This window comes from Octopus bimaculoides, chromosome 3, assembly GCF_046866305.1.
Source record: "Octopus bimaculoides isolate indiv1 chromosome 3, ASM4686630v1, whole genome shotgun sequence".
Classification (NCBI taxonomy): domain Eukaryota; kingdom Metazoa; phylum Mollusca; class Cephalopoda; order Octopoda; family Octopodidae; genus Octopus; species Octopus bimaculoides.
This window is the reverse complement of record NC_142930.1, coordinates 25,596,575-25,619,222: the sequence shown is the minus strand read 5'-3', so window position 1 is coordinate 25,619,222 and position 22,648 is coordinate 25,596,575. Positions and strand designations below refer to the sequence as shown.

At 32.8% G+C, this 22,648-nt stretch overlaps 1 protein-coding gene across 1 annotated transcript in view; it reads left to right on the top strand.

The window, feature by feature from the left end:
* Positions 1-22,648, top strand: part of LOC106878286 (uncharacterized) — a 135,218-nt gene that overhangs the window by 24,806 nt on the left and 87,764 nt on the right. Inside the window, exons 3-8 of the mRNA XM_014927463.3 lie at positions 1,654-1,776; positions 2,990-3,128; positions 6,456-6,586; positions 14,482-14,517; positions 16,606-16,744; positions 22,183-22,313. Coding sequence (XP_014782949.1) covers positions 1,654-1,776; positions 2,990-3,128; positions 6,456-6,586; positions 14,482-14,517; positions 16,606-16,744; positions 22,183-22,313 — 699 coding nt within the window. The remainder of the gene's footprint in view (positions 1-1,653; positions 1,777-2,989; positions 3,129-6,455; positions 6,587-14,481; positions 14,518-16,605; positions 16,745-22,182; positions 22,314-22,648) is intronic.

The following is a 22,648-nucleotide window of genomic DNA, read 5'->3' as shown; positions in this document are numbered from 1 at the left end:
AGTTAGGGTTAGGGTTTTAGGGTTAGGGTTAGGGTTTTAGGGTTGGGGTTTTAGGGTTAGGGTTAGGATTTTAGGTTAGAGTTACGGAAAAAGGAAGAAATTGGAGGGGAGGGGGCAAAAATGTCTTTCCGAAAATAGCAGCTGAAAAACAGGAAAAAAAACAAACTAAAAGCAGTAGAAATGCATGAACGATTGTGGTGGTGCCATGAAGTAAACATGCTTCAGATACACTCGTTTATTCATACAAACGTAACTGAGATGAAATATGTCATAAATAACACTGACAAATGAAATATACACTGCCGGAAGTTGTTGTTGACAAACAACAGCAGTAATTTTATTCAGCTGAATACACGTCATTGATTGGTTGAAATTACCAAAATAAGACAACTTTAACACGAAATAACTTTGAAAATATAAACTTTTCTTAACAACACTAAGAGTAAAAGATGTATAGGAATGGTGGTTACACACCATTAGGTGTGCACCTACCTTCCTATATTAAATTAGAATATAAATGGAACGCAGAACTCCAAACTAATCAACACAACAATATTTATTTAAGGAGGTAAATAGACAGCCTTAAATTGTCCGGTTGCTGAGTAGCCTCCTGTGAGAAAGTCTGGTTGCTGAGACGTCGGAATGTAGATGTGAGCTGTCCCTAGAGTTGAATTGTAGGAGAGACAACTTGCTTCGACCACACTCGATGAGAGAGCTTGTTGAGACGTCTTGCTTCTTCGCTGTCTGGCGTGGAAAGAGAAAGAATAGAAGCGGGAACGCTTGGATGTTGAAATCCACGCATGCGTAGTTAAAGATGCAGTAATGGCGACTATGCCTTTTTGGCGCCATATGACGTCACTACAGATGTTTTATACGACACATTCTACCAGTGTCCGAAGTTTGAAAGTGTTTAGTTACAAAAAAATTAATTTCTTGATGTGCCATTCAAAGGGTAAAGATCCGACAAGTCTGAATATTAAAACTGACACAATTTAAATTAAATCTGTTAGAGTAAAAACAGTAGAAATATTGAGAATGGATTATAATGTCTTCTGAGAGAATGTAACTAATAAATTATGCAATTTCTTTTGTTTGAATCTATAAAGTTATATCATTAGCTACTCATTACCATAAATGAAATGAGAGAATATCTATAATGTAAATTTTATTATGAATGAAAGAAGTAAAAGCTGTGAAAACTAGATAAGAAAACAGTTAGGATGTGTAGAAGTTGGAGGATAATAACTTCAATACACATAGAACTGAATAAAGACATGTGTGTCTAGTAATTGCATTTTAGTTAAAACAGGAAAAGTTGAGACAAGACTGAACTAACAAAAAGTCTTCTCAAGGGATATGGCTTTGAAGAAAAATATGTTGAGAGAAGCAGCAGTTGCATTGATATTCCCATCTCATGATAGCCTATAAAAAACAAATATAAAATTATTACAATGTTCATTATTTTGATGTTATTATCAGCTGATATTTATTTCTCAATACATTCATATTGAATTCTCTAAATTCCAATGTTTTTTTAATCACTTATGCCTGTATGTTATTTTGCATCCAAATGAAAACAACTATTCAATGTAAAAAAATATTATATACAAAAAGACAATGTTATATTAAAAAAATTGTAATTTTCTTCTTAAGAAAAACGGAAACAATGTACTGTTCCTCAAAGTACCAATACACTTCAAGGTTTCATTAATAAAACCATCCGGTGTAATACATACTTTCAAAGTATATCAAAACGAATGTCTCTTTATACAGATGGTAAGTGTATAGACTTTCTAAATATTTTTCTTTATAACATTGAAAATATTTATAATTACAAATAAGTACAGAGTTATTAATAAAATAATTATAAATTAAAATCTGTAATTAGAAATTATTTGTTTTAATGTTATATATATGTACTGTTTGCTTAAATTTTTTCAGTCTTTGACAGTCTCAGTTTGATGTAAACTATTTTCTCCAATTTAAATTTTTGCTTCTTATGAATCACTGTATTTTTTTCTATGAGTGTTTTTAAATTTAATTTCTCGAGAAATAACATTTTTCTCAGGTATTCTCATTAATAAATATTAGAAATATAATCTGATTTCTTTTGACTGGACATAAAGCTGAGTTTTTAAGAGAGTAAAATAGTATAGTTGACTGAATTGACCTCAGCATCATCATCATCATCATCATCATCATCATCATTATTTAATGTCTGTTTTCCATGCTGACATGGGTTGGACTAATCTCAGAATATTACTGGTATGTATTTTGATCAAATCTGGAAGAATGAATGACAGTTAAATATTTATTTTCAAATATTAATGCTATCTATTACATAATATTGATTTATTGATAGAACAATCAGGCTACTGAAAGCTAAGTGATGTTGTTTCACCATTGTCTCTAGTATAAACTAACACTTTATCTTAAATAACCTCTCAACTATGATATCAGTTCTAACAAGTATTTTGATTGTCAAGTGGTGGTAGTGGGGGGGGGGGGGGACAAACACACATACACACACATATGATGGGCTCCCCATAGTTTCTGTCTACCAAATTCACTTAGATGTTGGTGGGTCTGGGGGCTATAATAGAAGACACTTTCTCAAAGTTCCATGTAGTGGGACTGAATCTAAAAGCATGTGGTTGAAAAGCAAGCTTCTTGACTACACAAGCATGCTGGTGTCTTAATGGTAATCTTTTTTTATTCTCTTCTGAAAAACAGGTAATATCTGTACACAGATTCTCAGACATTCTGAGTTTTACATTCTATTATAAAACAATGGTGATGATGATAATGATGATATGAAAGTGCCATCTTGCTTAGAGGGGAAGTGATGTACTTCTATAACAGATCTTTGGCAGTGCTTCATTAAAATTTCTAGAAAATACAAGCATAGATTTTAACAGAAGTATACTTTTAGATTTATAGCTATATTACTTCTATATTGATATTTGACATAATTTCTATTTTCATACAGCTGACTATCTTGGTTGTTTTGAAACATTTGAGGAAAAGTTTTCCTTTTATAATTTATACAATTCTAACGAGCTTACTTTGGAAGATTGCATTTTGAAATGTCAAAGTTATAACATACTTTATGCTGGAGTTAGAAATGGGTAAATATAATATTCAACTTAACATCATTGATATTTCACACTTTCCATTTTAATTAATACCTTTTTCCATGCTACTCCTCTATCATCCTTTTGCACTTACCATTTTCTAATATTCTTTCTTGCTCTGATTCTTTCTCATCTTGCTCTCCTTTATCTGGCAGGGATGAGACAACCTTCTGGTTCTGGTGAACAAATAAATAGAAACAACAGTGTATTGAAAGTATTCTTTAGTCATGCATGAACATCTCCACTGAATACAGAACTGAATCATTGCAGTATATTCATCCTAATTTTGTTATCTGGTTTAAATTTCTCTTCTTTAATCAATCATATCTTCTTTAGTAGCAAAGATATTAGAAAGGCATCTTCTTTTATTGTTTACTTGTTTCAGCCATTAGACTGTGGCCACACAGGGGCACTGCCTTGAAGAATTTTTAGTTGAATCTGTTGACCCCAGTACTTATTTTTTAAAGTCTGGTACTTATTCTATCAGTCTCTTTTGCCAAACTGTCAAGTTACAAGGAATGCAAACACACCAGCACTGGTTGTGAAGCACAGACATGAAAACACACACACATAGATATTTATATATACATATATATAATAGGCTTCTTTCAGTTTCTGTCTAACAAATCCACTCACAAGCCTTTGGTTAGTCCAAGCCTATAGTAGAAGACACCTGCCCAAGGTGAATGCAGTGGTACTGGACCCAGAACCATGTGATTGGGAAGCAAGCTTCTTACCACACAGCTACACGTGCGTCTCTATGAAAATAATATTCTTATACATTAATGAAAAGGTCGATTGTTTTGACTGTAATCTAACCAAGATTTTAGAGCTTTCTAAATGAATTTTAAAAAGAAAAAAATGTTTCAGTCCAAACCCAAGCTAAATACTACTTCAATCTGGTAACCTGAAAGTATTACCAAAATATGCAGTGCTAATTAGTTTCAGTTAAACCAGTTCTAATTCATCATCATCATTTGCTTAGATTATTTGGCTTAATAAATAGGATGTATTGAGAATCTTTCATTGTTATAAGAGAAACTGATTTTGTGTTCATGTTGGTATAGGTTGGTATAGCTATTAGTTCTGGAAATTTAGTTATATCAGTCATCCATTCAACTAGTTACTTTTAAATTTTTCTAGTATTAAATTCTGTTGACCAGAGAAATGTGGAAAGTAATGTTGATTATATTTTAAAATCGGAACTGAATACAAACTTATGCATGGAAATTGCACTTGTAATTGAAGATGCCAGAAATAGATCAGTGCAAACGAATTTCAAACCAGTTCTAGCAGGTTTATCTTAACCCTTTCTTCATGTAACATTTAGTAGAAGTATGGATTCAGATCTTATGCAGTTATTTTATTGCACATTTAAGCAGTACACTTAATTTTGCATGAATTAGTTTATCTAGTTGTCAGGAATAAGTACTGGGTTACTTGAGAATATTACTTGCAATAAACTGGCATCATATGCAGTGAAAAGGTATCTCTCATCTACTTATACTAAACATTGCTCTGTACTTATTGGAGATAAATTTGGAGGCATTCTCAATTAGTGCATTCAGAGAGCTGACCTCACTGTTAATATGAAGGTATATAATCATGAAGACCTTGCTGATGATTTGAGTAAAGTAATGTTTTGAACTAGTGTCAGGATTAATGTTTAATAAATATATTTTTAGATTAAATCATTTTACTTGAAGATCAAAGTTTTATTACTAAGGTGACTGTTGGTGGATACCACAAGCCAACTCTGGTTGAGTAGATTTATTATATAGATATAGGTAACCAAATGAAAAAAATAAAGAAAACAAATATAAAAAGGAACCTATTAATCAGATCATCATATACAAAATATATACTGTTTTTTCTTATTTCTTGATTGCTTATTCCTCGTCATTCTTTTGTTCATTGTTGAGTGGTTTGTAACAGGAAGGGCATCCAGCTATAAAAGACAATTACTCCAACATCATGCATCGCTGTTTTAGTATTTTTTCCCAACTTAGCGGTTCGGCAAAAGAGACTGATAGAATAAGTACTAGGCTTACAAAGAATAAGTCCTGGGGTCGATTTGTTCGACTAAAGGCGGTGCTCCAGCATGGCCGCAGTCAAATGACTGAAACAAGTAAAAGAGTAAAAAAGTAAAGAGTATATATGTTTTTAAAATAGAGATTTTACAGCAATTTCTATGTATTCTCTTCCACATCCATTGACATGTAAAGTCTAACATTTTCAAATCAGAACTATTCCTCCACTTCTGTTAAGTGTTCCTTAGTCAGTCTCTATTACAGGTATTTTTGACTAGTATTCTCCCTGTCAATTAAATATCTTTCCATGTTCTGTTTATTTACATTAAATCTTCATGTCAGAAAAGTAATCTCTTTCTTGCATATATCATACACTTTTACTGATCAGTTGCTTTCTCAACTTTATTTATTACATTCAGCATTTCTCCTAAAATTTTCAAATTGCTTAATGTGCAAGATTCCAGATTTTCAAAATTGGGAAAAACCTCAAAAAACATCCATACTGAAATAGAAAATGGAAGAATGAAAGGCAGTTCTGTAACAATTTTAATTCAAAACTAAAACTATATGCAACTTGTATATATATATATATATATATATATATATATATATAAAATATTTTAACTCTAGGCTATTCTGTTTCTTGAAGGTGAATCAGAGTCATTTAGTTACAATGTTTCATGTAAGCTTTTTGACAACAACCAAAAACTTATGTTTAGGAACTGTAAATAATAGATTTGAAGCATGTACTTAGATAGACTATGAACATACAAAGTAATAGTTTTATTTTCTTACAGAATTCAGCTTTTGAATCCAAATTTCAGTGTAGTACTGATTGAAGGATTTCATAAATTTAGTTATTTCCTTCCTAATGTCAACCACTCAAGTCATTTAATTCCTATCAAGTCAACCTTAGTATTAAAGTAGATTATAGTATAAGTATTTCAATAAGAAATATTTGAAATTAACACTTAAAGCTGATAAGACATTTGTCAATTAAATAGTGATCTTACTGTTTATCTAGGTTTAATGTAGTTTTTTCAGGGTTCCTATTTACCTCAAGGACTGAAATAATTCACTGAGGTATTGTATGAGGAGGCATTGCCCTCCTAGTACAAGTGTAAAGGGGTACAACATTTGATTTGATATCATGCATATTAATGAAAGTGGGAGAATCAAAAGTGTCTTTGTCCTAATCCCTTGGGTGCTGGGAGTCCTTGCTATGACACAGATCAATTATCATTTTAACTCCTCGTCTGTTTAATTTGCATTAAAATATCTTTAATTATAGTAACCAATGTTATTGCACGCCTAACAATGCTCATATAAAACAAGTTGAAGAAAGAAAGTGTTCAAAAGAGTGTCCTACAGATTTTCGATTTTACTGTGGAGGGAAGAAAGCCATGCAGATTTATAAAACACGTAAGTAATTTTCAGAAATTATATTCATTTTGTGAAGCTATGTTAATTCGTTACATTTACTTCTCTTTGAAACTTTGAACTTTTTAATTTTCTTCTTTTTTGTTTAATAAGAAAATCACAAGAGCTGCATGCAGTAAGACAACTTGTCTCTGTGCAAACTAATATTTGATTATGCTTTAAGAAAACTTTATATCACTTCAGTAAAAGCCCTTTTTATAAGCATTTTACATTCTTGTACCAATAAAAATAGATGGCTGTTGATCTTACCTATTCTTGTTGCTTATTCATCCCCTAACGTTCATCACTTCTCTATTTCTTGTCAACCCAATATTATATGTGTAGGTGTTTGTGCCTCTCTGTCCTGACATTGTATGATAGTTGTAGATGAATGTCAGCAGTGTTAGGTCATGGCAACAAAAGTGGGTTAACAACTGGAAGGGCATCCAGACATAGAAAATCTATTTCAATAAATTCTGCCTGTCCCATGCAAGTATGGAAAAAAGTGGATGTTAAAATGATAATGATGACGAAAAACGATAATGCGGTGGCTTGGTAGAATTATTACTGCATCAAATAAAACACCTTGAGGTTATTAGTTACAACCTTTTATGTTCTGAGGACTATTTTTGTCATTCATTTTTCCAGGCTTCATAGAATTAAGTACCAGTCAAATACTGGGTTGATATAACCAACTATACACAAGGTGGTGCCCCAGCATGGCTGCAGTCTAATGACTGAAACAAGAAAAAGATAAAAAAGATATAACCTTTCCTTCAAGTGTAAGATCATGTGTCTTTGTTAGAAATAAATATCAAATATATTTTTAAATACAATATATACTTGGATTTATTATTACAGGCAATTGAATAGTATCCCTTGCTATAGAAAATAAAAACATTGCATCTTTTTTTTAGTGTAATACCATATTTTTTAGTTGCTTTAGTATTTTCTGCAGATTTTCTAGTCTGATCTTATAGAGATTACAGCTTCTGACATATAGATCTAGCTGTTCATAGATATGAATCAGATCTGATCTTGTTTGAACTTGAATAAGTTGTAAATGTCACATAACAGGACTATAACTGAATCTTGTATTCATATCTCCTAAGATCTTTATGAATGGCTTTGTCTGTACAGTTGAAGTAAACTTTTGCCCACAAAAATAAGATGTACTTGATTTAATTGATATAGAAAGACATTTAAGGGATACTTTAATATAAAATAGATACAGGTATGGCTGCGTGGTTAAGTTGGTTTGTTGACTTTTCCAGGCTTCATAGAATTAAGTACCAGTCAAATACTGGGTTGATATAACCAACTATACACAAGGTGGTGCCCCAGCATGGCTGCAGTCTAATGACTGAAACAAGAAAAAGATAAATGAGATTGAGTAGAAAGGTAGCTGGGAGGAGTTCAAAATTCTGGATGTTTAAATTACTATAGGTTTGAAAAAAAATTTTACGAGAAAGTAACTAGCAATCCTCTGCCTAGTGGGCAATGAAGTTTGGGTCTGATGCTGATTCCACCAGGTTGATGCTGGAGAAAGTGTTGCTGTAGACTGCATCCTAGATTAGAAATTTGCTGGTTCAGAACAGGAAGATTATGATGCTGCCTAATTTTTTATTTTCCCCGTAGTCTAATCCCACTGGTTCTAGTTGCGATGGAAAATTACCTGCATCCAAACAATGTTTAGCAATATGAGTGAAGTGGCTAGTACTGAGGGGTATGATGATGTGTAGAGTTCATAAATGTCTGATATGGACCCATAAGACACAAACAGCCAGAACAAATGCTATAAGGCATCCCATCCAGTGATGTAACACTCCAAAGTGGTGAACTGACAGAATTTTATCAACTCTGAAAGGAAGTAGAATGAAGTTGACCTCTATAGTATTTGAACTCGGAGCTTAGAGAGTTGGAAAAATACCACAAAGCCTTTTGTTCTTTCTTTAACGAATTTGCCACTTATTGAAGGCTTTGTTTTTCAGAAATAGCATACTTTCATATTATGTGATTATTCAGCTGCCATAGATATAGCCAGCTGGAGATGATGTTTCCTGGGGCTAAATAACAGTAACATTCGTCCCAACTGGGACTGCCCCATTATGTTGGCAAATAATCTTTACTTTAGAGTACTGTTACTAAATGTCTCTTGTTGAGAGATTTAGAAATAATAATTTTTCTATTTATAGATATACTCTTAGTTATATATCTGGGTTTCATTGGCCTTTGTGCTTTTCTTGTTAGGATAAGTTGCCAGATTATGCTTCTTTGCATATTATGTCTTTTATTGAAGGGAATAATTTAATGTTCATTGATAAAACAGTTATATATGAGATTGGAAATATAAGATTTTTGTCTGAGCTTAAAAAAGATTGAACTGAAAAGTTAAAAACAGTTTTTGAACAATTTACAGAAAATTTCTGATACAAGTCATGGCAAAAATGGTTGTGTTGTGACACCCCATATTTTGTTTTGATTTACGTATTAACTAATTTTAGTTATTTTCATTGAATTTCAAACTTTGTATTTTTTAAATACCATAAATGAAATTTACCATATGGAAGCTATCATATTCACTTTTTAAAAAAGATCTGGTTTAGATTACCATGACTGATAATTCTTTATGACTGGTTATTGTGAAGAGGACATTATGAGAACTTTAATTTATTACAAGGATTTTTTTCTATTTTATTTGTTTTTGGTGATAGTAAACAAGGACTGAATATGTGTTTGTGTCTTGTGTTCATAAATTGTAATAAGCATTATTTCCTGTCAGCATGAATTTTACTATTTCTTTGCTTATCTGGAACGTACTTTTTAGTGTTCAGTTTGTCTATTTTTGCTTAGTCTTTTCTTTGTAATGAAGTTTCTCTTTAGACAAGGTTGAAAAATCAGTTGACTCAAAATTTTTGGCAGAGACAAAAACAGAATTAATGACAAAAATTACCTTATCTGCACACAGAATGTATTTTATTCCAATATGAAAGTAATATAATAGCAATTTATTTATTTTTGTAGTTTTAGAAATAATTGTGAAAATAATAATATTGTGCTGGTGTTATAAATCATGTTCCAAATGGGCAAGTTTTCATGTGGTTTCTGCCTGCAAGTTTCCATGATACAAATGTAATTTATATCATTAAATATTATCACCACAATGAACAGATAGATATCCACAATTAATTTGAGATAAAGTCTGTAAAATGGAATTGCACTTGATTTAGAAATTGTGCATTAGCATGTTATTTTTTCTTTTTTTTTTAAATCATAGAAAATGTATCAGTGTGATATTTTTTGTTACGTATGGATAGCATTCATAAAGAATTTTACATTTATTCCTATGTATGAAAGGGCTAGGATTACTCATCCATTATTTTAATTCTGTTAAAAATGTATGGCTTCTGAATATAGATTTCCTTTTGAAGAAATACAAAGAAAAGAAAAAGGAAAAATACGAGGATTGCCAACAATTATCCAATGCCTACTGTTTAAAATTTGGAAAGTGATTCATGTTTTTGCTTTGTAATTAGTTTGCACTCATTCCTTGTTATGATTCATTGCCTGGCTTAGTGAGATTTCTACGAGTGATAGAATTTTTACGGAACAATATGTTATCATTTCCAATCCTTTTCACTTCTATTTCTCTTCACTTCTACTTTTTTCACTCTTTATTATTTCATTGAAAAAGAATAATTATTATCTCAGTCATTTATTTCAATGTATTTGGAATTTAATGACTACATATTTTTAAAGTGCCTTAATATTTTTATAAGCTTTTTTGCTGCTTTCCTTCTATTTGTTAGCCAAGTTTTTATAGAAACTGTAGGAAAATGCTGTTATCATTATTAACATTGTCTTTGATTAATTTTTGTGGCTGCATATTTTCTCCTTTTTTTATTATGCTGAAAAATTTCTTTTCATTATAATATCAGTTATCTTTTTCAGTTTTAAAAAATTTTCTCTGTCATTTATTAATTCAAATGCTTCATGAATATCTGTTGATTGTTAAAAAAATATTTATTTAAAAAGAAAAAAAAACTATCAACAATGGAAATTGTTTTCAAATGATTCATTTCAGTGAAAGCTGCTCTAATTTTAACGGTTAAATTATCTGTGTATGTTTGTTGAAATTGATAGTTTTATTCAAGGCCTTTTGACACTAGAAGAACTGGGATTTATTTGATTTCTACTTGTTTTATCTAAGAAAAAATAACTTTTTATACTGTTCATAAAACAAAATTTAAACCTTATCAGTTGTGTTTCAATTGAAATCATAAGCGATGTAATTTTTTTATTCTGAAATGTTGTATCTTGTATCTGAAAGAAACAGAATTCTTGCTACAGTTTATTGTTCTAAGTAGGATAGGTGTAAACTAATACTCAGCTTTTCAGGCCAGCTATATAGATTAGGTTGGTGTATGCAAAAATAATTGCAGATTTTTGTTATTTTAAACTTTGAGCGATGTATTTTGGAATAAAATTTTATATCTATACTAATGTTTTATACCATTTTGGAGTAGAGATTTTGGTCTATTGATTTATTGGTTTTACTTTTATTGTTCATTCTTGTTTATTTTAGGATGTAGGCTGTCAAATTAAAGAGAGAAAAAAAATTGAGCAATTTTATTGTATGAGTTCAAAGTGGAAATCAGAGCAGAGGGAACTGCTTGCAAGAGATATTAGACAAGCATTTGACCAGAAGACTGTCAACAAACATAGTCTAAACATTAGTTTGAAAAATATCATAGCAGAGACAAGAACTATGAAGGTTGACAATGACTATTTGAGGACTTCACTGGTGTAGCTCTCAGGGTCATCAGGGTACACAAACCACTACACCACAAGGACTGGACCTTATGATGTTGTATCCTAGATTTGGGTTTCTTTTATCTTTTACTTAGGAGCGAAGGATAGTGCCCATGACTCTAACATAGTTTCTGAGACTGGTGGGATGGAGGGAGCAAGATATCTTGTCCTAGCCCCAAAACTTTCAATAGAGTAACAGAAGTGAAATGACATTTAATTAGCCTAGTATTGAACTGAACTCACATAGAATAATTTGAGTGTGTTGAAGAATTAAACATTCAATAGTTGGTTGACATTTACACCATATTTGGAAGCTGATGACACTTGACATTTGTTGAGCTTTTTTGAGTGCTACACAAGCAGAATGAAAATAAAAAATCTCATTTCTGAAGTTTTATCTGCACTTTTTTTACACATCAAAAATGATTTCATTCCTTGGTTGTATTTTGACATGTGCTAAAACATAGATTCTGTACAACACTCAATGACATTCCACCCTAATTAATTGGCCAAGGTGAAGTACCAAAACACTCTCCCAAAATGGAGCTATATCAAAAGAAGGTTATGGTCACTGTTTTGTTGTTGGCAAATTGAATCATCCATTTCTATTTCTTGAATCCTGATGAAACCATCACAGCAGAGAAGTATTGTCAAGAAATCAACAACATGCACCAAGAATTGTAATGTTTATGTCTAGCACTGGTCAATCAAAATATATCACTTCTTCTCTATTATACTTGACCACATATCTTGCAAAGATTCTGCAAAAATTGAATGAAGCGGGCCATCAAGCTCTACCTCACCCATCTTACACCTCAGACCCCTCTCAGACTGACTACCATTATTTCAAGCATTTTCTTAACTTCCTGCTAAAGATCTTCAACACCCAAACATTACCTCAAAGCACCTTTGAATAATTCATCAGTTTCAGGACTCCAGAATTCTATACTATAAGCAGACTAGTTTCTTGTTGGTAAAAAAGCATAGGTTTATTTCTGTCTTTTTTTTTGTTTCAGTATATATAGAATTGTATTTTTTATTGATGGCTCCATTGTAAGAGTTTTCAAGTTTACTCGAGAAGTAGCCTTTGTATTTAGAGGAAATACTTGAATATGGAATTCTTCATATATTAGGAACTATATTATATGCAAGTATGAATAGAAATATAGATGAAAGACCAAATAGTTCCACCTACACATATGTACACACACATGTATGTATTTGTATATATAAACATACATGAATAGTTTTGCAGATCAGCAAACCCTAACAAAGTATAAACAAGAAAAGAAACTCGAAAGCTGCCAATTTGTTTTGCATATTAGAAACTCCTTCATTGCCATTGTTTCCTGAGCATCTGCTGATTATGGTTGCATCCCTTATGATCTCCTATAATGAAGAACTCACACATATTTGGAGGAGATTTAGTTATTCTCAAAAGGAACTGTTTGATGACTTTCAATTGTGATTCAGCCACATGGTATATTAAGTGCTTAGAAGAAATGGCAATTCAATTCAGCTCAGGACATGATCATTGAATACTTATAGAAAAATACCAACTACTATTATTTTTGTCTGACTGCATATTTGAACCTACTTCAAATTTTTAATGCTTCATGCAGTGTGTATGCCTTCACTACTTAACTATATTACTCATGCCTTTAGAAAAATAAAAGAAATAAAAGATCTAGTTTAAGGTCACCATCATCATCAACATTATACTCACTGTAACACTATGAAAAGTATTTTACCAACCATGACCATAGATTTATTTTACTGACATAACAAGACTGAAATGGTGTATTATTTTGTTTCACCCAGTGAATATAGTATAGAGAAATTATATTAAAATGAAAAATTTTCTTGATTTTTATGCATGTTTGAAAAAAAAATTAAGAAAGCAAAAAGCAATAATATGGAAGAAAATAAAACAATTTTTACATTAGGTGAAGTCTATATACTTTTCCCTTTGAAAAGTTTCCATAACTGATAATAGTTTTTAATCTGAAAGCTATCTTATTTTCCAATACTCTGTCTTAAGCTCATGAGAAATTCAGTATTTCTTAACCATAAAATATTTCATTATCATAACCATAAAGATAACTGATAACTTCCCAGACATAATTTTCTTCAATCTAATTCTCTCCATTCAAGTCATTTTACAAGGTTATGAGTTGATATGGACAGCTAGCAGGAGTTAACTCTCTCACATTAGCTTTTATTCAGAGGTAACTACAAATGTCATTTTTGTTGATGTTGACATTTCTGTATTTCTTCATTATCTTGTCAGTTCCAGTAGGATTTCAACTTTAAGGCACTCAGTTCTACTAATATCAAATTATCTTACTATAAATTGAAATTACAAAAAAAAAAAAATATTGTAACTTTATCAATATTTGAATGTTAAAACTTTATTCTAACATATCTTGTATTGAAATTATTCTCTAAGTATTGTCTTACTCATTGACATACTGATTAATGGCTATTTCTGTTTTTGTAAGCATGAGTATTTCTTGCATATGCTCAAGGCTTCAATTATTTTTGTTCATTTGTAAAAAAAGAACTTCTCTTAATTAGTAAAATGTTTAAAATAAATTGAAGCTTTAGGCTCTCTTTTGTAACCATTATTACAGTTTCCATTTTTTCCCTCCAAAGTTAAATTCATAACAATTTAAGATGAAACTTTTATTGTTTCATTCATTGAATGTTGTTATCTGTTTTCAATAGTTTCCTGTGAATGTTTTGCTGCATCACCAGGTGCATCTCTATTACTGAGGTGTGTGTGTGATATTTTCAGGAGGTGGATGAATGTATGGGGATGAAGCAGCAGCTGTCTTGTGTCTAATTGGCTGTATTGTGGAGTTTTTTGTTTCTTAATGTATTATTTTAATGTTGTTCTTGTTTGTTGTGAAAACTTTTATCGTATAGGAATATGTCTCTTTGAGTTTTGAGTTCAAATCTCACCAAGGTCAAAATCATGGGTTGATAAAATAATATGTCAATATAATCAATTATACATTTCTTCCCCAAATTACAGCCTTTTGTTCATGTTAGGAAACATTAATATTTTCTCATATTTTTTTCAGATGTTTATGGTACAGGAATATTTTTAAAAGCAAAAGGTTAAGTAAATGATTTTATTTGTTTACAATTTTTTTTTAATGTTTCTAAATAAAACAATTTAATTTTGAATAAAATATTTTAAATAAGATTGGATTGTAAAATTTTAATTTTATGGTTATTGAATTAGAAGTAATTTTTTTCAGTTTTTAAATTATTTTGAAACCCTACATCTGTGCTCATTCTGGAGTACTGCTTAATTAATCAAATGCTTAATCTTGACATAAAATGATATTAGAATATTTGTAAAGTGATTAGGTTTCTGAAAGTAAGTGATATTATTTTTCATTGCGATTATAGAAATTCAAGGAGTTGGCAGAGTACTTGCTGAACATGATATAGTTCCTTCCATTTAGTCTTTAGCTTTTTTGAATAAAATATTTTCTCTCAATGGCTTTTCTCTGGATAGATTTTTTGCCCTCCAGGGTTGATAAAAATAAGTATCTTGTTTGAATTTATTTAAATAACTTCTGTCCACAATAAACTTGGTCTTTCTTTGTGAACTGAAGTAGATTGGAAATTGAGTTTAATTAAGGTTGTAAATCAATAAAGTGGAGGCGCAATGGCCCAGTGGTTAGGGCAGCAGACTCACGGTCATAGGATCGCGGTTTCGATTCTCAGACCGGGCGTTGTGAGTGTTTATTGAGCGAAAAACACCTAAGGCTCTTCGATGCTCCGGCAGGGGATGGTGGCAAACCCTGCTGTACTCTTCCACTACAACTTTCTTTCACTCTTACTTCCTGTTTCTGATGTACCTGTATTTCAAAGGATCAGCCTTGTCACACTGTGTCACGCTGAATATCCCCGAGAACTACATTAAGGGTACACGTGTCTGTGGAGTGCTCAGCCACTTGCATGTTAATTTCACGAGCAGGCTGTTCCGCTGATTGGATCAACTGGAACCCTCGACGTCGTAAGCGACGGAGTGCCAACTAACTAAATCAATAAAATATACCACTGGAAGCTCTTAGTATTTTGTTATTTTTGTTTTCATCCACCATAATTATAGATTATGGAGATAAAGGCAGTGAGCTGGCAGTCATTAGCATGCCAGACAAAACGCTTAGCAGCATTTTGTCCATCTTTACGTCCTGAGTTCAAATTCTGCTGAGGTTGACTTTACCTTTCATTCTTTTAGGGTCAGTGAAATTAGTACCAGTTGAGAACTGGGATCAATGTAATTGACTAATCCCCTCCCTCAAAATTTCAGGCTTTGTACCTATCGTAGAAAGGATATTACAGTCTCAATAAAAATAAGAATATCTACTTATACCATACAATAGTGCAATAAGCAGTCAGTTGCTTGACTTGTAGTTTATGAAGTAAAGTTGTGAAATTATTCTGAAATCAGAATTGTGATATTCATGCTTTTCTAAAGAATGTTAATAAAGTGAAATATTTCAACCAGTAATCAAATTACCAGGAGATTACTGCAGCACTGATACACTACTTTTTAAAGCATTTAGGTTTTGTTCTTGGGTTGAATTTTTACTCAACATTCCAAGCTGATGATATAGGAATAATTTTACACAGTACTCTTGCTGCCAGCAATGTTGAGTTGTGTCTCCATGCTGTTAATTTTATTGCTAGACTTGTGTCTTGGTTATGACACAGAACAGTTCTAGTGCCAAGATATAAATCAAAACTTTTGCCTATATGCTAATATACTATTGATTCAGCTCATATCCTAGCAATAATATTCCACTGGTGGCCAGATATATTGGCCACATGACTGATAATAGCCACTTGGATATGATATTATTTTCTTGACTGAAGGTTTTGATTTTTATTTCCCTGTCACTTCAAAATACTAGTGACAATGCCTGTTGTCTCTACTTATTTAGATCAAGTAAAAGAAAGAAAAAAGAGTAAATGACTTATTAATTGGTTGATGGAGCAATGAGTTAAATTAGAAATTGATAAGTAATTTGGTGTATTGCTATGTTGAGATGAACTTAATCAATTCAAGTTATATAAGAATTACTATAAAAGTTTTCGTTTTATCAAAAGAATTATACTATCCATTTAAACAATTTTTATTTTATAATGCAAGAAATATCTTAAATTTAAAAAAAAAATTTACTTTCCAGTGACATATTTAGGATGTTACGTAACACACTGGACACCATTTTTATCAGGGAATAAGACATCAGTGGATAAAATGACAATTGAATTGTGTCTAGAAACATGCAATAATTTGAACAGCTATTATGCAGGGCTTCTAAAAAGGTAAATTTTCAGCTAGATTCAAAACAGTTTTCCTTTTTTCTCTTTATTGTTACTGTTAAGAGAATTAATATTGAGTCACTATAGTTACTGTCATGGAATAGAGGTTTTCTCAGCAATCCTAGTTTGCAACTTCACTTCCTTGCATGTTCTTGTTCTTGAGAAAGACATGAACATCATCACAATATAATTTTTCTGTTCATTTAAATCTGGATTTGTACCTCAGTAAGATGTAATATTTTTGTCAAGGCAGTAAACAGCTAATAAGATGATGAGATTTAAGATTATAATGATCAGTCTCAGAAATACCAGTTTAGTCAACCATATACCCCCCCCCCCCCAATAATTGGTTGGATGGTTATTCAACCGATTTTATTCCTAATCAATTGAGCTATGACTCTCTCTGTAAGTTTCATGACATGGTGATGTTCTTTTAACCTTGGTGATGTTCTTTTAATCTTTTACTGATTTCACTCATTAAATTGTAACTATACTTAGGTACTGTTCTGTAGGGTGTATTTTATTAACCTCTGAAAAATGAAAGAGAAGTAAGTGCAGTGAGATTAGAACCCAAAATGTAAAGGACCATATCATAATGCCATAAAGTATTTTGCAATCTGTTTTATATTGTTTTATATACACATACACACACACACACACACATAATTTAAGCACACAGTATAACTTCAGAAAACCAGCCAGCCAGCCAGCCAGCCAGCCAGCCACCTAATCACTTATCAGTCTGGTGGGGCACATAAGCCAGATTGATTACCTCCTTACCAGGCAATGAGTTAGACAGATGCTTGCAAATACAAAGTCTTTCCCAGGTGAAGAGTGTACACAACATAGGTTATTAGTTAGTGTCTTTAGAATTAGAGCTAGAAAGACTTTGGAAAAGAAAATTATGGAAGCTCAAAGATCCAGCAAACAGGCAGAAATTTAGAGATATTCTATAATGGAAACTTCTGATGAAAGAGAGGAAGAGTTGGAGACATATAACTTAGAGGACAATTGGAAGTTCCTGTACTGAGGGTTACAGACCAAATCTGTGGCTGGTGCAAAGTCCCAGCTAGGCCGAGGGTGACATGGTGGTGGAACAAGTTGGTAGTCAGTGCTATAAAAGCAAAGAGACAGGCTTAGAAAGACTGGGAAAACGGTGGAAGCAGATAATTATATCAGGTAGCTAGAAAGCAGCTAGGTGACAGGTTTACATAGCAAAAGGAATAGCAGAAGGTAGGAGATTTGCAAATGTTCTACAGTGTGAGTATCAAAGAATAGAGATGTGACGACATCCTGGGGGAGACTCTAGGCTTCAATGAGGAACAGCTTGTCAACCTGTTCGGAAGAACATTTGGGCTGAGGTATCTGGACAACTTCCAGAAATCCCTGACCTGGTTGTGCTACTGATTGGCTTTGCCAGTTCGAGAGAGGTTGTCAAGGCATGGTGCTGGTATCCCACCCACATGCTTGAGGTGCGAGCATGTCACAGAAACTGTCACGCATGCCTTCGTACATTGTGAGGAACTAAGGGGACTGATAACCTATGTTGAACAACTGGTGTCAGATACGGAAAGAGTGCAGTTATCAACTGAGTCTATCATCAAGATTATGCCGCCTCCCTCCTTTAACAAGGGAAAAGAGGCGTCATTTTTCTGCGTAGTAGCCGTATTGAAAGAGACAGTATGGGTGACGCATGGAAGAGGAATTGAGACAGGCAACTTTATCTCTGGACATGGGTTGGTTAGTTTTTTTAACTACCATCTGCCCAGAAAGATTAGTCTGTAGAAAAGATGCCTGCCTCGAAGAGCGTTTAAGAAAAGATGGACAAATGTTTTAAGGAAGTTGAGAGTGAATGGGGCTGCGCTAGTGTAGCCAGTCTGAACAGAAAAGAAGGAAAAATAAAAAAAAAAGGGTATTATAAAAAGTTTAAAAAAGAAAAAGGAAAAACTGGCAGGTCGAATACGAACCTGAAAAATATATCAACACAGGCGTGGCTGTGTAGAAAGTAGCTTGCTTACCAACCACATAGTCCCGGGTTCAGTCCTACTGCGTGGCACCTTGGGCAAGTGTCTTCTACTATAGCCTCGGGCCGACCAAAGCCTTGTGAGTGGATTTGGTAGACAGAAACTGGAAGAAGCCTGTCGTATATATATATATATATATATATATATATATATATTTTATTATATGTATTTATTTTCTCCTAGTAATAAATAACTCGGATAAAATAAATTGGTTAATAGATACCAGAGTAGCAAAGATCACAAAATAAATGTGGTGTAACTCCTGTTTATGAGGTAGAAACTCCTTGATATTTTGGGTATTTGAGTATACATAAATTTAATGAATGGAGTAAACACATATTATAACTGCATACTTTTATTCCGACATATGTTTCGAAGAATTACAATTTATGCGATCCATAGGAATCGGCAGTGTTAAAAATGTAAACTTCTCCTCAGGGAAATGTATGGGAACCAGCTTAAACGTAAGACATTATAACCGAATATCCTATGGATCACATAAATTGTAATTCTTCGAAACATATATTGGAATAAAAGTATGCAGTTATAATATGCGTTTACTCCATTCATTAAATTTATTTATATATATATATATATATATATATATATATATATATGTATATGTATGTATGTATGTATGTGTGTGTATATGTTTGTGTGTCTGTTTGTCCCCCCAGCATCGCTTGACAACCGATGCTGGTGTATTTATGTCCCTGTAACTTAGTGGTTCAGAAAAAGAAACCGATAGAATAAGTACTAGGTTTACAAAGAATAAGCTCTGGGGTCGATTTGCTTGACTATAAATGTGATGCTCCAGCATGGCCACAGTCAAATGACTGAAACAAGTAAAAGAGTAAAAGGGAGAGTATAATTTTTAAATTCATTTCGATTTCATTGTACTGCGTAAATTCATCCGATTTCATTATATTCGATTTTTTTACTAAGGTATAACCCCAGCCCCTAAATGTTTTTGTTATGTCTTTGTGTTGTACACTCTGTGTCATGGCCTGTGTGCTGAATAAAAGAAATTAGTGTTCGTTGGTTGTTACTCATTTCTACAACACTCATTCTCTTGAAATATTGCAATGCCATGTCTCTTATCTAATTCAACAAGACTATTTTGAATTGTTGTTTAAAACTCTAGTAGCTTAGTATGAAAGAATTAGTTAATATAAATTTTATGTCCTAATGACAATTTTCTTTGACTTATAAAATGTACTGTAAATATTAAATGTATGTAAATAAACTAATTTAGTAAATAATTTGTTTTTCTTCGTTTTTTTCAACCTGTTAATGGAAATTTATTTCTGTAACTATGAAACTGTTATTATAGCAGTGAAAAAGGGCGAGCTTATTTATCTTCAACATACATGCACGTTCAGCATCTTGGTGTGTATAATTCATCACAGTGTTTACGCAGCCTGAGTTAAGATTTTTGTATAGTGATAATACTTATTATTAAGTTATCAGTGAAGGATTTATCACCATAGATTCCTACTCAAGAAATAATTATATTTATTATCTTTTCCAAGTTCGAACATGTTATAAATTAGTAACTCACTGTTATACCAGGAAGGGGGAAATAGATTCTGTGTTCATTTTAAGGAGATTGCAAGAGGAATACCGAGATAAGGAGGAGTTGTACATGTGCTTCGTTGATCTGGAGAAGGCATTTGATAGGGTTTCAAGGAAGGTGATTGAGTGGGCATTGAGGAAGAGAGATGTACTAGAAGTAATAGTAAGGGCAGTGATGAGTTTGTCTGAGTGGGTAAAGACAAGTTAGAATTGGATCAGAGCTGTCAGAGGAGTTTGCAGTGAAAGTTGGTGTGCATCAGGGATCTGTGTTGTCACCATTGCTGTTTGCAATAGTGGTTGATGTGGTGATGGAGAGTGCAAGAGAGGGATTGATAATGGAGATACTGTAGGCAGATGACCTTGTTCTGATGAATGAGACGATGGAGGGATTGAGGGAGAAGTTTTGGAAATGGAAGGAGGTGTGTGAAAGCAAGGGTTTGAAGGTAAACCTTGGGAAGCCAAAGGTGATGGTGAGTGGGGTGGAAAGAGAAGTGTTAGTGAGTAAGGTGGATCCATGTGGTGTATGTGGGAGGAGGGTAATGGCAAATGCAGTGTTGTGTATGAGATGTGAGAAATGGATTCATGGTAGATGTATGAAAATGAAGAAGGTGACCCCCCCCCCCCCCCCCCCCCCCCAAGACTGGCAAGAGAGTTTGTTTGTGGAAGATGTGAGAAAGGAGCTGGAGGGCTGGCAGAACCAGTGGAAACACTATGTGACGAGGTGGAAACAGAGAGAGGGTTTTGTTATTTGGGAGATAGGGTGGATATGAAACAGTTGTGACAGCAAGAGTGAGACTTGGCTGGGTGAAGTTCAGGGAATGTGGAGCGTTGTTATGTGGCAAAAGGTTCTCATTGAAGATGAAAGGAAGGGTCTATAGGAGTTGCATGAGAGCTGCAGTGCTGTATGGAAGTGAGACATGGTGTCTGAGGGAAATGAGAGATGGCAATTTTGAGAAGGGCCAAGAGAGCAATGGTGAAAGAAATGTGAGGTGAAGCTGTTTGATAAGAGAACTGAGGACTTGATGGGGATGCTGGGGTTGGTGGAATGACTGGCAAGGGCAAATGGAGTGCAGTGGTATGGGCGTGTATTGAGGAGGGACGAGGAGAATGTTCTGTGGAGGGTGCTTAAGTTTGAGGTAAATGGACTGCAAAAGCGAGGTAGACCGAGGAAAACATGGCGGGGACAGGTGGAGGAGGAGATTGGGAGGGTTGGCTTGAGAAGGGAGGACACCCAAAACAGGGCAAGATGGCGAGATGTTGTGAGGGTGGTTGCTATGGCATTGAGGTAGATCTGGCTACCTCCGTTAATGGAGACAAAACCTGGATTTAAAACACTGGACAATGATGGTATGCAAAATATTAGCTCTTAATGATATTTATCAGGATAATACATTTTAAAAATGGTCTCAGTTTAGTTACCTAAACTGTGTGCCTAACTCTTGAGAAAATAATTAATCTTGTCAAGTTTTCCCTAAGTTCACATAATTTTCTTTCATAGTAATTTTTGTTTTTTATTTATCTTTTACTCTGTGTATTTGTTTTCTTGATGTGCTTTTTTGAAGTTAGTTTTTCATGGTTTATATGTGATTGTAAATTAACTAAATATTGGAATTTATCAAATTACTCCCTATGTTATGGCTAGCAGTTTTGATGTCAATCTTTATTTCTAATATTTAGATAAAATTTTGTAATTCTTTCTGGTGAACAAAAACTTTACTTTGTTATTTTAGTATAAACATTCTTAGAACATTTATTTATTTTTAATTCAGTCCAATTTTTCTGCCAGTTATTATGAATAAAACAAACAAGCAAAACAAAAAAAAAAATTACTCTACTTTTTAGATTCTATTGTCTGTGTGGAAATAACACTATAAAAACGAATCCAACTTCTGATAAACACTGTTCTCTGCGCTGTGCTGGAAATTTGAAACAACATTGTGGTGGTTTTCATCACATTCAGGTTTACAGAACAAGTAAGGTATTTTTCTATTTGATTCTGAAGTGTCCCTATCATAATATACGCACACATGCATATACACACATATATACATACACACACACAGAGCCAGAGAATCAAATATAAAAAGAAAGATGAGACTTGGTACAAATTCTTTAGTTTTATATTCTAAAAAAGTCTTTATAATTAAAAATAATAATACAATAACATAAAATAATTCTATACTAAAATTTAATGTAAAGAATGCTTCAAAAATATATTCTGTGTTGAGAGTTGGATATTTTCTTTAGGAATGATTTGTACTATATTGTCATATCCTTCTTTGTTATTTTAATATCCACATTCTCAAAA